This window comes from Heterocephalus glaber, unplaced genomic scaffold (genome assembly GCF_053883595.1).
Source record: "Heterocephalus glaber isolate CG9 unplaced genomic scaffold, H.glaber_assembly_v1.0 deba00001531, whole genome shotgun sequence".
In the NCBI taxonomy this organism is placed as follows: domain Eukaryota; kingdom Metazoa; phylum Chordata; class Mammalia; order Rodentia; family Bathyergidae; genus Heterocephalus; species Heterocephalus glaber.
Window position 1 is genome coordinate 1,542,098 of NW_028258329.1, and position 19,290 is coordinate 1,561,387.

At 49.6% G+C, this 19,290-nt stretch overlaps 1 protein-coding gene and 1 long non-coding RNA gene across 4 annotated transcripts in view; one reads left to right on the forward strand and one right to left on the reverse strand.

Moving 5' to 3' along the window:
• Positions 1–14,171: 14,171 nt before the first annotated feature.
• Positions 14,172–17,589, reverse strand: LOC110347154 (uncharacterized). Its single transcript, XR_002391588.2, has 3 exons — positions 17,431–17,589; positions 16,550–16,662; positions 14,172–14,788 (listed from the first exon to the last, which is right to left on the reverse strand). It is a non-coding gene; the product is annotated as an uncharacterized LOC110347154 (long non-coding RNA).
• A 50-nt stretch (positions 17,590–17,639) lies between these two features.
• Positions 17,640–19,290, forward strand: part of Atp10a (ATPase phospholipid transporting 10A (putative)) — a 122,012-nt gene continuing 120,361 nt past the window's right edge. For all 3 annotated transcript variants that reach the window (XM_087188198.1, XM_087188201.1, XM_021250171.2), the window contains exons 1-2: positions 17,640–17,780; positions 18,865–19,278. In XM_087188198.1, the coding sequence (XP_087044324.1) occupies positions 18,899–19,278 (380 nt within the window). In that variant the 5' untranslated portion in view covers positions 17,640–17,780; positions 18,865–18,898. The remainder of the gene's footprint in view (positions 17,781–18,864; positions 19,279–19,290) is intronic.

Sequence of the window (19,290 nt, forward strand, 5' to 3'; positions counted from 1 at the left end):
CTTAAAAGAATCAACCTCCCAAATTTAAATACCCAAACCAAAAATGGGCATCTGAAATGAACAGACATTTCTCAGACAAAGTAGAAATGGCAAATAAACATATGAAAAAATGTTCAACATCAGTGGTCATTTGAGAGATGCAAATGAAAACAATGCTGAGATTCCACCTCACCCCAGAAAGAATGGCTGCTATCTTGAAATCAACCAATAACAAATGCTGGCAGGGCTGTGGGGAAAGAGGAACTCTGCTCCACTGCTGGTGGGAGCGTAGACTGTTGCAACCACTGTGAAAATCAGTATGGAGATACTTCAAAGAACTAGGACTGGAAGTCCCATTTGACCCCAGTATTTCCCTGCTGGGTATCTTCCCCAAAGAATGAAAAGAATCATACCACAGTGATATGTGCGCACCCATGTTCATAGCAGTACAATTTGTATTAGCTAAAACTTGGAAGCAGCCCAATTGCCCATCAACTGGAGACTGGATAAAGAAAATGTGTTTTTTTAATAAAATGTAGTACTACTCAGCCATAAATAATGAGAAATTAGAGACATTTATACCTAAATGGGTGCACATCAAAGTGATACTCTCAAGTGAAATAAATAGGACACACGTGTAAATACCGAATAGTTTCTCTAGTATGAGAAACTGAAAGTGTAAATAAGGTCTAAAAGATATAATAGATAATGTGAAATACGAAGAAAATGGGCAAAGGGGAAGGAGAAGTGGGAGGGGTAGGGGAAAGGAAAGAAGGGAATAGAATCAATATGAGAAAATGAAAAAATGAAAACAAAGTCTTTCTAAATAGGGGGTGATGGAGGGGTTGAAGGGAGGGCAGGGGAAGGGGGGAAAATAAGAACCAAGATGGATTTTGTAAAGGTTCAAATTTCCAATGATGAATGTCATTATATTTTATACCTAAAATGTCCCAATAGGGCTGAGGATTTAGCTCAGTGGTTTCACCGCCTGTTACACAAGCTCAAGGACCCGAGTTTGATCACTAGTACCCCCCCAAAATAAAATAAAATAAAATAAAATAAAATAAATTAAAAAAATAAAATGTCCCAATAAAATCAATTAAAAAAAAAAAGACTACCAGTTTCTGACCCTGGCTTTCTCCATATGGTCTGTGAACCTTTGTGCTCTCGGTCCCTGTATCAATCAAGTCATTTCTATGACAAAATACCTGACATGATTGATTTGTAAGGAGAAAAGGTTGATTTACCTCATACTTCTGAGTATTCTGGTCCAAGACTGGGTGGTGCAGTCCTTTCCAGAGAACCACCACCAAAGACCTAAGAGCCTCCCACTAGGCCCCACCTCTTAAAGGCTCCACACCTCCCACCCGTGCCACCCTGGAAACCAAACCCTTGACACAGGGACCTTTGGAGGACATTCTTCACCCACACTGCAGTGATCCCTAGCACAGTTTTGTTACACACACACCCTTCCATATTTTTAAGTTCACATTTAACATTTTCAATCATACATTGGAGGAGTTTCCAAAATTGTAACTTTCAGCATATGTTGACATTATAAAAGTTGCATGCTCTTTTAAATGTGCCCAACTGAATCTAAACAGCCTAAGAACTGGATGCCCACCATTCTCCACATTTAAAAATGTGTGATTGACTCTTTGTAGGCTTACTTTTATATTGTTTTTTTCATTCAACTCATATTTCATTTCCTCCCCACAGAATTTTATTATGCTAAGTTTTATGCTTAAAAATATTACTGAGCATGGTGGCACACACTGGTAATCCCAGCACTCAGGAGGCTGAGGCAGGAGGATCACCACAAGTTCAAGGCCAGCTTGTGGTACTTAGTGAGTTCCAATCCAGTCTGAACTATATAGCAAGACATGGTCTCAAACCCCCTCCCAAATAAAAATAGAAGTCTTTGGTGAAACACATTATCAGATTTCTGCAACAAAAATAAGTATAGCAACTTAAAATTTTAATTTTCTTAAACATGTCTCTAAATGATAAATGATATCTTCCCAATTTTTAATAACACTCAATTTATTAAAGCAAAATGACGACAGTATGGCTTTTTATTAATAATTATGAAATATACATCTTTTAGAAACACTTATTATGAAATGAATGATATTGAGATTGTTCCCCAATTATTTCACATATCCAGGCATGAATATTATTTTCAGTAGTATACAATAGGGTTCAGTACTGATTATATTACTATCCATTTTACAAACAAAAGTGTTATGGCTTAGACGTAAAATGGCCTCCAAAGCCCCATGTTTTGAAGGTGTTATGGCTGTGTCTAGCTGTCCCCCCCAAAGCTTCATGCACTTATGGGGGAGCTTTTTCAAATGTGACTAAATCTACAAGGATTGATTCATGGTGCAGTGCTAGGATCAAGGGCACTGGGATTAAGGGTGTGACTGCTACCCACCCTAAGTAGCCTGGATAAGATATAAGGGACAGAAAAGGCTCTGGCCATCCCTTGTTGCTTTGCTACTTTCTGCCCACCATGAATTGTTTCTGCTCTGCCACGCCACTCTGCCTTGGAGCAAGTGAATTATGGACTGAAACCTCTACAAACTGTGAGCTAAATACAACTTTTACCCTTTAACTTTGGGTGTTGGGTATTTTCTCTCAGCAAGGAGAAAAGTAAGACAGAATTTGTAGTTACATAACAAAATCTAAAACAAACCAGGAAATTGTATACAGTAAATATGCCCTCAGTTTGGCAATTTTACCCTCAGCAGAAAAAATTTAAAAAGGGTTAAGGGGAAAAAAGAGAGAAGAAGAGGAAGAGATCAGAAGCAATGCTGGAGGACAAAGGAAGATTATGCAAACTTTGGAAGACTGGTGAAGAAGACAGGAGGGAAAGAGAGAAGAAAGAAAAAAAAGGACAGAACAGAACAACTACAAAAAAAAACCCAGACACAGTGTTCATACATATGAAAGCAAGAACAAAAAAAAATCAAAAACCAAAACAGAAAAAAAAAAGTCCACTTCAAGGTGTGTCTCTGCTGTCACTGGTAGACAAGTTAGGCAGACAGAGCTCCCGGTCTGTGTTGCTTAATCCCAGCAAGCCAGCTGTAGAATTATGGCATGGAGTGGATAATCCCAGAAAGCCTGCACCTTTAGTTCTGAAATTCAGGTTGGTTTCTGGCTGTGAGGCTGGAACTCAATTTGTTCAGCCTGCAACATTCCTTGTGTCTCCTGCCAACTTGACTCAGCTCCCTGCAGTGTGAACTTGGCTCCTGGACCTCCTGCCAATTTGAACTTCATTCCACCTCACCCTGATGGAGTCAGCCTGAAGCTGCTCTGAATTCCTAGCCCAGTTGGCCCGACTCCAAGATGGCTACTGGCCAATCACCCTCTCCTATGGGATGTCTGAACCCAAGTATCTCACCAGCCCCTGCACCCATTGTGTACACTGCTCTGTTCCACTGGTGCATTTCTCTGTGGAGGCCTCTGGGGTAGCTAGTAGTTACCGTGTGTCTGCAGGTTTGAGCTGCCCCTCCCAAGCAGTGAGTCAGGGCTCAGGGAAAAAGTGCTGCTTGCCACCTCTTTCTTCTGTGTTGAGGTTTCTCTCTTCATCCTCCTTGTGGGCCTCAATTCTTTCTTTGGATCTTTGCTGGATCCTATGGACACACTTTCCTCCTTCTTCTCCTCTTTGTGTTGCTATATTCCAGCCTCTGGATACCAAAGTCAGAGGAGCTGTTTCTCTGCTGTTCACCACTCTACCATCTTCCCAGACTACTGAGACAGAATTTAGTACCAGAGAAATGAAGTCATTGCTGTGACATTACCTGGACATGTGGTTTAGCAGCCTTTGGAACTGGTTTGAGGTAAGGGGAAGAGTTAGGAAAAGTTTGGAGATGTCGGCTGAAAAAGTAGACCTGGAACATAGGTGGCACTTGATAGGAGGTTCTGGTCAGAAAAATAGAATACTACTAGAAATCCTGCTGGTATAGAACAAGTCTCAGGAGGTTTCTGCTGGGAAGAAGGGATGGATTTCTTGTTAGACTCCAGACAATGTATGTTATGCCTTAGCAGAAAGTTTGTTTGGCTTTTGCTCATATCCAGAGACTTTGTCTGAGATGAAGATTAAGGGTGGAGGATTAATTAATCTTACAGAATAAATTTCCAGGTAGTCTAATATTGGGGCAGTGGCATGGCTACTGTTGGGGGTTTTTAGCCAGATCCATGTTGAGACTCAAGAGCAAAGAGCCCAGCAGAATGATTTAAACTATTTTCAGTTTGGCCAGAAAAGAAGCTCCAGTAAAGTTGCAGCCTGCAAAGGTGGAACAGAGGAAAATTGGTCACTGAAATGACTAGCAAGAAAAAGCCAAGTATTTCAGAAGAAGACAACAGAAAATATGGCCTGAGGGAGTCACAAGAAACAACAGGATGCCAGCCTTTGCAGCCTCAGAGTTATGAAAGCAAAAGACTTTGCTTTGAGAAGAGAGCCCCAGAGCACCATGTTCCACAATGGCAGCAGCCCAGGGAAGTCATTCCTCAGGATTTGATGCATAGACTCTGGAACCTACAGCAAAACGAGAGGAAAACCTGGCTACTGCTCCAGCTGGCAACAGATCTGGGCATCAGCCATGTGGTGCTGGTTTTAGGTGCACACAGAATCCAAGGGTTGTAGGGTCAGGAAGGCTTCCACCTTATTTCAGAAGAAGGCCTGGGAGGCCAGGCAGTGTGCCCCAGAGAGGACCCTGTGTGAATCGGAAGGTGCATTAGAGAAACTGAGAATGTGGATTATCAGAGGAAAACTTCAAGGAAGGAGCAGAGCTGACTCAGAGAGAAGAGGGGTTACAATGGGAGCTGCACCCCAAGAATGGGAGCTACAACCACCACAGTGCCATGGGGTGGAGTCACCCAAGCCTTTGGAGTTCACAACTTGCCATAGATTGCTGCAGAGGCTGGAAGTGGAACTGTGGGACTCAATGTTTGCCCTGCTGGATTTTGACCTGCTTTGTTCTCATTCCTTTGTATCCTGCTATTTGTACCTTTGGAATAAAAATGTTTATTTTGTGCCATTGAATGTTGGAAGTGTTTAACTTTTTTTTTCATCTGTACAGGGGTTCAAAGCTAAGAGTTTGCCCTTAATCTCAGAGCAGACTTGGGACTTGGGCTTTTCAGCAATGCTGAAACTGTTAGGACTTTAGCAACTCTTAGAGATGGTCTAAATGCCTTTTGTTTGCATAAAGAGATGCACACGAGTCTTTGGGGGGGTCAGGGATGAAATCTTGTGGCTTGTGTCTGAATGTCCCCCAAAGCCTCAAGCAGTCATAGGTAGGGCTCTTTCAAATGTTACTAACTCTACAGTGTGTGATCCTGGGATTGATTCATGGTGGAGTGCTAGGATCAAGAACTGGGATTAAGGGTGTGAGTGTTTCCTACCCTAAGTAGCTTGGATAAGATACAAGGGATAGAAAGAGCTGTGGCCGTCCCTTGCTGCTTTTCTGCCTTCTGCCCACCATGAACTGTTTCTCCTCCATGATGCCACCCTGGCTTGGAGCAAGTGGATTATGGACTGAAACCTCTACAAACTGTGAGTTAAATAATCCTTTTCTCCTTTAACTTTGTGTGTCAGGTATTCTGTCTGAGCAAGGAGAAAAGTAACTAAGACAGAAGGTGATTGGATCATGGGGTGCCATAGCTGACTTCCTGCTGGGGAATGAGATCTGGTCCCAGCAGCTGTGTTACTGGGCACAGCCTAACACTTCCTAGCTCCTCCCTTTACTCCCCCTGCTTCCATCCACCCTGAGGTGAGCAGCTTTCCTCCGCTCGGGCCCTTCTGCTATGCTTTTCTGCCTGGAGCGAGGCAACTATGGACTGAAAACATAAGCCAGAATAATCTGCTCCTCCTTTAAGTTGTGGGTAGCAGGTATTGTGTATCAGTGATGACTAGGACAGTAAGCACAGACAAAACCCACATAAATAAACCCAGGTAAATGGAAGGTCTGGTGTTATAAAGGTTCTACTTCTTATTTTTATTTTTTAAAAAACTACTAGGTAATTACTTGGTCATTAAAAATTATTGTTAATGACCTGGCCTATCAGCCTATAAACTAGACTAGATTCTCTTTCAATTCATGGAAACCAAACCATGAGAACAATCTGATTGCTGAAGCACTTGTCCACATTCTCAGCAAAGCAAACTGTTCTGGTGCCCCCGGTACCACATGAACCCCCCTGTGCTTAGGGCCCACTGTGCCGAAAACCCCAAGGTGAGGGACAGAGACAGTGGGTGGCCAGAGGGGAGGCCAGAAGCAGGCGCCGGGAGAACTGCCTGGCCTTCTACTGGCCCAGATCCACAGCTCTTCATTTCAAGCACTGTACCCAGGAATTCCTGTCACCATTAAACTGGGCTATCAACCAGAGTGGTAGAGCATGCCTATAATCCTAGCACTCCAGAGGCTGAGGCAGGAGGATCCCAAGTCTAAGGCCAGCACGGGGTACATAATGAGTTGAAGACCAGCCACACACACACACACACGCGCGTGCACAAACACACACAGACCTTTTTCTTCACAAAAGATTCTGGAAGTTTCCTGGAGAGCAGGATTTCTCCTGTGGCCATGGAGCTAACTGTGAACAGGATGCCCTCAGGTGAGTCACTCTTTCCTCACCAGCGGTTAGGCCAGCCCGTGAGAAGAACTGAGCCCAAGAGAGCCTCAGAAGGAGGCCTCCCATGACGGCCTCTAACAGGACGGGGCAGCTCAGCACCCAGTGAGATGGGAGGAGACTGCTTCAAGGTTACGAGGAGAGCTCGAAGTAAGGCTTGGCACTGTCCCGATGATAAAGCTTTTCACTGTGGTGCCGTGAAGCTTTCTCGCGCCACTTGTGCTCTTCCTGGGCCAGCGTGGCACCGAGGTCAGTGTCCCGGGCTCCCTGGTATGAGGCACAAAGCTCACAAGAGTGAGTCACGCAGGACCTGCGTCTCCTGGAGCCAGGCTGTGTGTAGCTCGCACAGTATTATCTGGTAGCTTGTTTCTGAAAAAGCGGCTCACCAACCAAACGTTACCAGATTTGGGCCGCTTGCCTCTCCTAGAGTTAGATGCCAGGTTCTCCTCAGCCAGAACAAAGGACTGGCCAAAACGAGCAAAAAGCAGTGGCAAAGCCTATTCGAGAGAGTCAAAGTGAAGAGTAGGAGAGAAACTGGCTCTGCAGAGGGAGCTTGGGCGGAGCAAAGAGACAAAGAAGGTGATAGCAAACATAAACATCCAGTCCTCGCCGGCAAACACAGCGCGGGGTACGGGGAAAGCTACAGCACGGCGTCCTTTTATGCTGTCCAAATCTCGAGAAAACCCGCGAGAACATCTACAGCGGGGTCCTGAGAGGCGGTGCTGGATCCCAGCCTGAGGCTGTGGTCTGGTCTGGGCTTCCTATTGACCGGTTGCTCGAGTTCGCTGGAGAAGTCCACGTGCAGGGCTTTGGGAGCTGCTCTGCACGTGTCTGGGATCTTGTAGCTAACAGCTCACGCCTGCTTCCTTCCCCTTCCCACACCCTAGCCTCCTGTCTCACAAGGACTTCTTCCTGGACCAACTAAATGGCCTTCTCTGAGGCCCGTTACCCCCAACATATCCTGCAAAGACTTCAACAGGGGCTGGGGTGCAGCTCCTAGCCAGCACGAGCCTAAGCACGCCCAGGGAGAAAAGGACTTTAACGGACAACAACATGGCTTCCAACCACATTTTCAAAAGAAGCCCTGATTCTGGGTACAAAACGGAGCCCATGTAGGGAACAGACACCAGAGAGCAGAGTTAGAGCCACCGCCGAAGTGAGCAATAAGGTCTTTCCCTGCTTTGAGAGGTTGAGGAGACCTCAACCACTGACGAGCTGGGTGATTAAGATGGAGTGGAAACGTCCTTTTCCGATTTAATTGAGTGTCCGTGGTTGGAGAAGAAAGCCGATTTGGAATATCAGAGTCAGTCTTGATCGGTTTCAGCAGGAGAGTGTGACCTTGATTCGAACTGTTGGTGCATTGCTCCTCAAAAAAGAAGGGGCGTGTTCCACAGTCAGCCTTTCTTCTTTGATCCTGCCATAAATCCCAAAGATGGAAACACTGTCATAACAAAGTGACTTCAATTTAAATAATGTCTGTTCTGAGAAACATGATCTTATCGAAGACAGAAGGAGGCAGGGATGGAGGGCAAAAGAAACACTAAGCACAGTGATTCTGAGACTTGAGGAGATTACTGCCTCGTGGCACACAAGTAAAAATGTGGGATTACAAAAATTAGAATAATATAGAACTAGGTTTCCAACTCATATTTACTGTCACTTCACTCTGTCTTCTGTGAAATTCCAGGGAAATTGAGTTTCTTGTTTCTCTTTAACATCCTATGGTGTAGGGCCAGGCATGTTGGTGCATGCCTGTAATCCTAGCACTCAGGAGGCTGAGGCAGGAGGATTGCCAGAGTTCAAGGACAGCCTGGGCTACACAGTGAGTTTAAGGCCGGCCTGAACAACATAATGAGACTGTCTCGAGAAACCGAAGGAAAAAAAATACTATGGTGCCCTCCACTCCATCTGTGTCTGTACCTGGTAAAGCAGGCTCCTTCACCCTGAAGTGCTTTCTCCACATAGTGCAGACAACATGGGTCATCATCCCCTATGCCACACACGGTGGACACCTGGTGTTGACTCTAGTTTGGGGCCCCTGGAGCCGTGGCCAGCTTTCTCTGGCCTAGAACACTTCCTCTGGTCAGCCTGGAGGGCATGGTGTGGCTCAGGACCCGCAGGGAGGCAGCAGGAAGCTGGCCCTTCAGGAGAGCATGAGGAGATTTGGTTCAGATGTGAAAAGTTTTCCGAAAGAAATGACCTTCTTGTTGTTTCCATCGTTGCTCTCTATGTGCCTTGGCTGCTGATGTAGGCCGCAGTTTCCTCGTCCTATTACAGGGTGCTTTACCCACCCCATGCTGGACCCAGTCTCCAAGCTACTAGCATATGCTGCTGTGCACCTCTGCTTGAGCTCCTGGTGTGATGCTCACTAGACATGTTGATAATGCTCCTTTGGACTCAAAATTTAAAAAGAGCTAGACACCACAACCAAGTGGGACTTATTTGAGGCTGCTTCAATATTTAAAAGCCAATTAGTATGCTGGGGATGGTGGTGCACACCTGTAATCCCAGCACTCGGGAGGCTGAGGCAGGAGGAACACCGTGAGTTCAAGGCCAGCCTGGGCTACACAGTGAGACTCTGTCTCAAAAAAGAAAAAGCCAATTAGTGTACTATGTCACAACAGTCTAAAAAGAAAAGTCACCATGATTATAGCAGTATATGCAGAAATAGTAGTTTACAAAATCCGTTGCCTATTCATGATGAAAACTCTCAGTATATTAGGAATAAAGGGGAATTTTCTTGACTTTTACAGAGTGCAAAATAATCTTTTACTAACATTATACGTTGGGACTGGGCTATGTGACTCAGATCTCACAGTATTGAGGTAGGGCACAGGGAAGGGGCATGGGGAAGTTTGCTGACACTGAAGGTCCCCTGGCTCTGGGCAGGATGCTGATAACGAGCACTCCTGAGGCAAGACTGCTGAGGATGGTTGTCCATGTACAGGCCTTTGGGTGTAGAGAAAATCCGGTTCCTCCTAACCTAACCCTCACTCACTCATTCTGCATAGTTGCTGTTCCAGGGAACATGTGACACCCCTCCCCTGTGCTTCCCACTGGCTAATGAAAGTGAGCCAACCTGGAGTTTTATTCCAGTCTGTCCGCTAGAGGCAGGTCTCCTCCAGTCCCCCCTTTATATCTTGAAAATTGTCTCTGTCTCTTTCTTTTATTCCTCATCATTCCCCCCAAAAGGTAGCTGAGGGTCTGATCAGCACTTGGTAATCATACTTAATGAGAAACGACCTGGGGGCACAGAGCCTTCACCCCTCAGGCACAGGCTTTCTGGCTCCCACCACTGGCCTTTGGGCCTTCCCGGTGCAGATCCCTGATACGGACTTGCATGAGACACTGCCATGAGCTCTCGGCCTTCAGCTGGATGTGTGCGGGACACTGCCGTGGGATCAAGGCCCTCTTTGGGTCTCTAGCGTTGAGACAGGTCTCTTGCACTCCTCTGCATTTGACTTTTGGGGTGAATTTTATAAAAATAATCCTATAAATGATGTGCCCTGTTTTAAATGCATTCCCTTGCAAGCCCTGACCTCCACAGTGCCCATGCCATGTGGAAATACACCCATGGCCAGGGGAAGAGACAACCAGGAGGGCATGAGTGCCTGCAAGGGAGAGGACAGTGGGAAGTCGGCGCCTCCCTGGAAATTTTGCTGTAAACAGAAAACTGGCCCCAAAATGAAGTCATTCTAAAATGTGGGGCTGTGTTCACAAATAGGAAGTGCTGGAAAGATTGCTAGATGCATATTAGATGAAAGCAGTAAGTACAAGTGCCAGCCCCGCGATTGCCACCCCAAATTTCTTACTCACTTGCCTACCGGTGTGTTATTTGGGGAGGAGGCCTCACTGTGCTGCCTGAACTGTTCTGAACACCTGAGCTCACAGGGCCACCTCAGCCTGTCCATGCAGGAGCACAGCCGTGTCTCATCCCCAGGTCTCCGGTTCCTATAAAGACCACCTTGACCTATAGCTTCGTCCTCCACAGGGTCCACCAAAAACAACATAAAGAAACATTTCCACCAGGCACAACGGCACACTCCTCTAAGCCAGCTGCACAGTAGGCTGAGGCAGGCAGATCACAAGTTTGAGCCCAGCCAGGGCAACTCAGTCTCAAAGCATAAAAAAATAATAAAATGGAAAGGGCTGATGTAGCTCAGTGTAAAGGTCCTGGATTCAATCCCCAATAGCACACACGCGCGCGCGCGCGCGCACACACACACACACACACACACACACATAAATAAATGAGCAGTCATGGTGGCATATGCCTGTGATTGTAGAGCTCTGGGAGGCTGAAGCACGACTGCAAGTTCAACCTCAGCCTGTGTACCTTAATGCTGTAGTGAAATACTGTCTCAGATTTCAAAATAAACAATAAAAAGGACTGGGGATGTAGCACAGTGTAAAGATCTTGGGCTCATTCCCCAGCACAGCAAAACAAAACAAAAAAAAATTAATTTAATTTAAAGGAAACCAAGCAAGCCAGAAAGGATTTTTTTTCTGGTGCTGGAAATCGAACTCAGGACCTTGTGCTTGCCATGCTGCTGAGCTACATCCCTGGCCCTGAGAAAAACAGTTCTAGGAATCTAAACTATATAAATTTGTCAGAGTCCACAAGGATATGTGTGTAATACACTGCATGTTTATGGTCACCTTGTTTGCAACAGAAAATTACATAAAAGCTGATCAGTATGTAAATGGTCAAGTGGGCTTTGAGGACAGTTTGCTAGAGAACAGAGTAGACTGACCACCAAGGGAAGAATAGATTCGTACATCTCACAGGGAAAGGGGCACCATGCGCATCCCCTTCCCAACCTGATAAGCAAAGATGCCCAGTGAGTCGGTGAATCGGCTGCCGCTGTTCAGGAGAGAAGGGGGGGGGGTGCAGGAGGCTGCAGCTCTGCAGTTCTCAGCAGGAAGGGCTGTCCACATTTCCGCGGGCCCTGGGCCCCTATAAATACCACTCGCCATGGGGTCATCAGGGCAGATTTCTCAGAAAACGGCATGGCCATCAGAGCAGGGCTGGACTCCATCTAACTGGCAGCCTCTTCCGAGCCCCCTCTGCCCACAGAGCCCGAGCCTGGCCCGAAGCTCCCACCACTTCGAAGGCCTGGAAGAGCCAGGATTTGGAAGGGTTAAGGACTGGGTCCATCTGAAAAGTGGCCAAGTCTGCATGCTGCTCACGTCCAGCTGAAATCACATAAGAAACTATAACCTCAGAAAGGGCCACTGGAAGCCAGGCGTGCTGATGCACATCTGCAAGCCCAGCACTCTGGAAGGCTGAGGCAGGAGGATCGCAAGATCAAGCCAACTGACTCAGTAAGCCCCTGGAGACGCCAGTGGTGGTGGTATCAGCGTGCACACAGGTGTCTGGTGCCTGTGTTTGTTTTCGAAGTCGTCTTCTGCGTGAGTGGGCTGAGCTTTGGGACAGTCATGAGGACTCAGCCTCCTTGGGAAAGTGATTCTCCACAGTCAGCCTCTGTCCTCCTAATCCCCATCCCTGTGAAGAGCACGTTGTCAAGTCTCTGGTCCTAAGACAAATTCACTTATCCTACAACATACAGTTGAGATGTTTACTGCAGCTTGTGCTGGGATGGCCCAGGGCCTTGCTCTGCTCAGGCCGCCCCCACTGACTGTCCCTTTCTCCCTGCTACAGCCTCATTGTAGCCAACACTCAGTAAGTCATCCAACTCATTCATCATTTTGTTTTTTAACATACCGAGGATTGAATCAAGGTGTTTGTGCTGAGCTATCTTCTTGGCCCCGTTTTTTATTTTTATTTTGAGGCAAGGTCTCTCTAAGTCTTTCTGCCCAGGTAGACTCAAACCTGTGATCCTCCTGCCTCAGCCTCCCAGAAGGCTGGGATTATGGGCATGCATCACACACAGCTGTGAGACAGACATCATGCTTCTTACTAGTTAAATTTGTCCTCCCCGAGCTCATGTGCTGAAATCCCAGCCACTGGCACCTCAGAAGTTACCTGCTTGGAAGCAGAGGCCGTGCAGACACCATAGTGAGGAGGAAGTCTCCAGGAGGAGGGTGGGCCTGCCGCATGCGGCTGTGGTACTGGTGAAGCAGGAAGTTGGGCACAGAGGGGCACCGGAGGACTTCATGTGACATGGGGAGGACACTGAGGAGATGCACCAAAGGATGGGGACACCACAGATGGCCAGCAAAGCTCCGGGACTGGAGGAGAGGGCGATGGAAGGGCTGGGTCTGGACGCCCCCAAAGCCTCATGCTGTCCTAGGTGGGGCTTTTCAGAGGTGGCTGGATCTAGAGTGTGAGATGCTGGGATCCGGGATGTGTGATTAATAAATCCATCCACGGATTGGTTTGGCACTGCCCTCACCCCAGTAGCCTGGATTCAACATAAGGGATGGGGTGGGGGGAGGCTTGTCTTCTCCTGGTTGCTCTGCTGTCTTCTGCCTGCTATGAACTGTTTCTCCTCTGAGGTGCCTTCTGCCACCCCACCTTGGAGCCAGCCGATTATGGACTGAAATCTTTACAAAATATGAACTAAATAAACCTTTGCTCCCTTAACTTGTGGGTTCTGGGCATTCTGTCTCAGCAATAAGAGAGAAGTAACTAAGACGGCTGGGTGGGCTCCCCCGCCTCAGTAGGGACAGATGCTGACGTCTGGGCCTGAGGCTCCTGGGCCCTGCAGCCGAAGGACCAGACCCTACTGCTTGTGCCATGGGGCTCCTGGGAATCTGTGTGGCAGCCTGAGAGCTGACGCAGGCCCCTCCTGTACTCCTGCTCTGTGATCCACATGCCAAGTGCAGCGGAGCGCTGCAGGCGCCATTCCCCTTCCTTCCTCACTGAGGACGTAGAGCATCTCTCTTGCCAGGACATTCAGGTTTCTCTCTTTTCTTTCTTTCCTGACTATTTATTTATTTATTTGTACTGGAGACTGAACCCAAGGCCTTTGCAGTGAGCTCCATCCCAGGCCCTTTTTTAAGTTTCATTTTTTGACAAGGTCTCTCTAACTTGCCCAAGCTGGGCTCAAATTTATGATTATCCTGCCTCAGCCTCCCAGAGTAGACATGCACCACGACATCCGGCTATATTTAATTTTTTTGAAATGGCTGCATAGTGTGGGCTTATCTTTTCTCCTTACCTTCAATATGTTATGTTAGGCTTTCTAGTACAGGAGTATTTTGGGTTTCTGTTTTTATTTTTTATTTTTTTGGACAGGGTCCCATTTGTAGTCTAGGCTGGTCTTGAACTCCAGATTCCCCTGCCTCACCCTCCTGTGCTTGCTTTGTTTTATTTATTTATTTATTTATTTATTTATTTATTTATTTATGAAATAGGGTCTTCCTACGTAGTTCAGGCTGGCCTTGAACTGTAGGCAATCCTCCTGCCTCAGCCTCCTGAGTGCTGAGATTACAGGTATGTGCCACCATACCTGGCCCTCTCAATGATTATTAAAGTCTGTTTGTATTAGCATATCTATATAATAATGTAAATATTACATTTTATATATGAACAAAGTTTATCTAAAAATGTAACATTTCAATAATAAATTAAAATCAACAAAATTCACTCCCCTTGTCTGCCGTCACCAGGTCCCCGTGGGTACTCAGTTCTGTGTGATTCCGCTGTACCTGTCCACTCCCACGAGGGCCACACCAGTTACCTCCAGCGCAGTTCCAGCCTCAGGCCACCTCACTGTCCCATGACCGCTGACCGGCAGCTCTGTGCCCTCTATCTGTGGCTGGTCCCCCAAGGCTGTTCGTGCACTAGTCCTCTGCCTGTGGAGTCAGCTTCTGCACTCAGCACCACCTCTCCCCATGTACCAGGTGTGTGCACCAGGAGCTTGCTCCTTTTCCTGCTGAGTCCCAGGTGTTCTGTGGCTTGGATGCTCTCCCCTTTCTCCTCCTGTCACCTGTTGGGCGTATTTAGTTTGTTTCCAATCTCTCACCATTGTGAACAGCATGGATGTGCTGCAAGACTGTAAGTTTTCATTTCTTCAGGAGAAGCCTCCAGGGGCACAGTGCGTAGGGCACACACACTTTAGCTTTATGAGAAGCGACTTGAGCACAAACGCTTAACTGTTCGCATCAGCATGACTGGCAGTGTTTGTGCCCTATACCAACAGTCCTGTCCCGCAGCCACTTCCGGAGAACGTTATTGAGTTGCTTATACTGATCTATATTTTCTTAACTGTAGGAAGGAGAAAAAGAACACTCAGAAATCCACTTTACATTTATTGTGTAAATACAGTAAAATTTGGAAAAGTAATCTTTTTTTAAAGCTGGGTGGCGCATGCTTGCAATCCCAGCACTCTGGCCTGGGCAACACAGTGGCTTAGTATCTGAGAACTGAAAATGGACAAAGGACTGGGAATGCAGGCCCTGGGTTCAATCCCCAGTACTGAAGGAAGAGAGAGAGAGAGAGAGACAGAGAGGAGAGAGAGGAGAGAGAGGAGAGGGAGAGAGAGAGAGAGAGAGGAGAGGGAGAGAGAGAGAGAGAGAGAGGAGAGACAGGGAGAGACGGGGGGGGTTTAGTTTGGTATGGTGGGCAGTGCATGCCCATAACCCCAGCTTCTTAGGGGCCTGCTATTTGAGCCCAGCCTGGCAGTTTAGCAGTTTAGCAATTCCCTGTCTCAATTTTTTTTTTTAAAAAAGGGATGGGATGTAGCTCAAAGTGAAAGGGCCAGGGTCCAATCCTCCCTGTCACTGGGGAAAAAGTGTTACTTGTCATGCTTTTGATTCCCCGGAATTCTCTGCTGTCCCTCAAGTCCCTCTTTCTCTGGCAGCTCGAGGGACAGGCAGGCCACGGATCTCTCTCAGGACAATAATAATAATAATTTGTGTGTGTGTGGTGCTGGTGACTGAACCCAGGGCTTTCACACTGAGCTACAGCCCAGCACTATTCTTTTTTATTTGGAGGCAGGGTTTTGCTAAATCACTAAGTTGCCCAGGCTGGTCTTGGGACTTGCAGTCCTCCTGCTTCAGCCTCCCAGAGCACTGGGATCACAGAGTGCTGTGGGCCTGCACCACCACAGCCAGCGCATAGTGACAAGTTTTCATATTACTTTTGGGGTCTCCTTTTTGTTTCCTTTCTTTCATGCTACAGCCATTCTCAAAACCAGGTGATTCTTGCTAGGCATAGTGATACAGGCCTGTAATCCCAGCACCTGGGAAGCTGAGGCAGGAGGATTGTGAGTTTGAGGCCAGCCTGGAAGACCCCATCTCAAATAACAACGAAGAAATAAAAAGCAGAAATCCTGGTGACTCTTGAGTACAATGCAGGCTAGTGTGTTACAGGGAATACTGACTGCAGGTGGAGATCATGGGGCCCTAAACCTGTCTGCTCAGAAAGGAGAACCACTCCAAAAGCCTGTAAATAGCATGGTGTAGGGCTCAGTCCTCGCAGGACTGATCTGGACTCGAACTTCCAATCCGGCCCCCCCCCCCCCGTTAACCCTCCCAGCACTACAGGTGCCCCCACCAGGCCAGGCATTGGTGGTTTGAGACAGAGTCTTGCTAAATTGCCCTGGCTGGCCTGGAACTTGAGCTCCTCCTCCCTCAGCTTCCCCAAGTACTGGGGTCATAGGTGTGCACCACCCCACCCTGCTCCCACCCGGTTTCAGTTTTTATTTTGAGCCAAGCTCTAAGTCGCCAAATTGCCGAGGCTGGTCTGGAATCTGCAACCCTCCTGTGCTGTGGAGGCTACAGGCCACCAAGCCCGGCTGGGCCTCTGTCTCTGCTCCTGCTCAGGGCTGTCTGGATCGGTGGTGCCCCAAGGCAAATCCAGACTCCTGCCCCTTCCAGAGGCTTCCAGGGAAGCCACCTGGGCTGGCCTCTGTCCTCTCCCTCACGGTCTCATCCCGGATGGTCACCGCCTCTGAGCCTCCACCCTGACCCCAGCTCGGTCTCTGCTGCCCACACGGCTCCGCCCGCTCAGCACCTCCCCTCTGACCTGTCTCTCAGTTTTGCACATCAGCAAGTCCTGCTGGCTTCCGGCCCTGGGAGGAGGAGGCAGGGAGGCTCTGAAGCAGCCATGGGGAGAAAGGCAGCAGGCAGCTTCAACTTCTGGTGATGAAAGGGGAAATGTAAATCAACTTGGTCAATAATCAAGCAAGCTGGTACGCCCTGAGACAGGAAGGTCGGATGCCAGGGCAAGATGGGCGTGTTGACCCTGCGCCCGGGATACCAGGACTCCAAGAGGCTGAGGCAGGAGGGTGGTAAAGCTGAGGCCAGCCTGGGTGGCTTAGAGACTTCGTGACACTCAAGAAAAGAAAATGGGCTGGAGGTGTGCTCAGCGTGAAGATTTGGGGTCCCATCCCCAGTGCCATCAGAAGCACCTTCAGGTTAGTGCTTTCCACACTAAGATCTCCACCTGGAGAGGAGGTGTTGCACCTTTTTTAATATTTTATTTTTTGAGAGAGAATATCTTATTCTGGAGCCAGGTTGGCCTTGGACTTGCGATCCCTCTGACTCAGCCGAAGAAGTGTTGGGATTATAGGCCTGTGCTGCGTGACATGCTTCTAAACACATTGTGGGCCATCCACAAACTCATGCTTGAACAAGAGCTAAAGTCACACCTGTCTGCATACCCTTTCCCCTTTTGGGGAAAAACAAAAAGAAAAGTTAATGATTGGGAGGCTGAGACAGGAGGATCACAAGTTCCAACCCAGCCTGGGGAATTTAGAGACTTACCGTGACCCTCTCTCTAACTAAACAAAAATTAGAAAGGACTGGGACATAACTCAAAGCAAAGGCCTGGGTTCAATCCCCAGTACCGCAAAAACAAAGGTCGGCATGGGCCGCTGCCCTCTGCAGGCCGCCTCCCGGCCTCACCCCGGCCTGTGCAGCTGGTCCGAGAGAGTTCATCCCACGGAAGGCCCAAGCTCAGGGCCCTGCACGGTGTGCTGGGTCCGCAGGGTGGAGAGCTTGCAGGAGACCTGGGCCTGAGCCCATAGACGCCCGCTGGGTGTGAAGAGCCAGCCGGGACCTGGGCCAGGCAGCGTGACTCACAGAGTCGGAACCCCGGCGCGGAATGTGGAGGGCAGAGATTCCGAAGGTTCCAGGAGACCTCTGTCTGGGGCTGGGCTGGGACCAGGGCCGTCTCCAAGGCAAGCAGGTGCGGGTTCCCAGGTGCAAGGGGCCTCGGCCTGAGGAGCCAACACTTAACTCCTGGAAGCTCCAGGGTAAGCACGGGAACTGGCTGTGCAGTGACCTTGCCCACAGGCAGGACTGGGGCAGGCGGCCAGCCGAGCTGCAGGCCCACAGTGGGACCTGGCTCTCTTCCGACTCAGCAGACATTAGCCCAGACTCCGATCCGGCCCCTGCTCCAGGCTGCCCTGTGGCTGGGGGAGAGGAGACCTGGTGTGAGGCGCTGAGGCCTCTCAGCTGGCTCAGATCCCCTTCCCTCTGCCCCGCCGTGGCCTGTGGCAGGGTTGTCAGAAGAGGGGTGAGGGGAATTGGCTGACAGCAGGCACCCACGGGGAAGCAGGGCCAGCCACGGAGCCGCCCGGCGGGAGGAGGAGCAGGGAGGATGCCTTCCAGACCCAGCCTCCACGGCTCATGTCTCCTCTCTGCTTTGGGTGCCCCTGTGGGGCTGCACTGCAGACCACAGCCATTTACTTATTCATGGGTACTGGGGATTGAACTCAGCTACATTAAGCTACATGCCCGGCTCATTTAAATTTTTTTTTTGAGGCAAAGTCTCACTACATTGATAAATTATCCGGGTTGGTTTGGAATTTGCGATCCTCCTGCCTCAGCCTCTTGGAGTGCTGGAATGATGGGTATGGGTCGCCATGCCCTGCCACCAGCCTGTCTTTGTATTCTTCCCTTCTGCTAAAAAGGTTTAAAAAGAGAAATAAGCCCTGAGGGAGGAGGGTCAGGAGAGGCAAGGATGGTCTCAGACGAGCAAGTCCAGCTCCCTCAGGAACCCACACGGAAGTGGCAGTGGTGGGAGGTGGGGTGGCCCAGGTCCACAGGGCGACGGGGCCGATGCGCTTCTCACAGTCCACGTGGGCGCTGGGGCCCGGCCGGCTTCTCTGGGGCCCAGGGCCACTGCCTCGGGCGGAGCTCCGGACCCTGGGTCTCCAGCGGCCTGGGGTCGGGACGGTCCCCTCGCAGCCGCTCTGAGGGCCCGGGCGGGGCGGGGCGGGGCGGGGCGGGGCGGGGCCCTGGGGTCGGAGGCCGGCTTCCCGCGGGCCGAGGGCGGACCGGGCGGGGCGGGGCTGCCCGCTGACGCCCTCCATCCGCCCTCCGGCGGCCCGGCAGGCGGCGATGATCACCTAGGCTCGGCTCGGCGGCCATGGAGTGCGCCGGGCCCTGGCGGCGGCACGGGGACAGCGGGGCGCGCACGGTGCGCTCCGGGCTGCTCCCCGGGGCCCCCGCGCTCGGCCTCCGCGCCCCGCCCGCCGCCGACAACCGGCTGCGGACCACCAAGTACTCGCTGCTGTCCTTCGTGCCCAAGAACCTGTTCGAGCAGCTGCACCGCCTGGCCAACGTGTACTTCGTGCTCATCGCGCTGCTCAACTTCGCGCCCCCCGTGAGCGCCTTCCAGCCCGGCCTGGCGCTGGCGCCTGTGCTCTTCATCCTGGCGGTGACGGCGCTCAAGGACCTGTGGGAGGACCTCAGCCGCCACCGCTCCGACCGCGCCATCAACCACCGCGCCTGCCTGGTCTTCGGCCGGTGAGCGCGGGC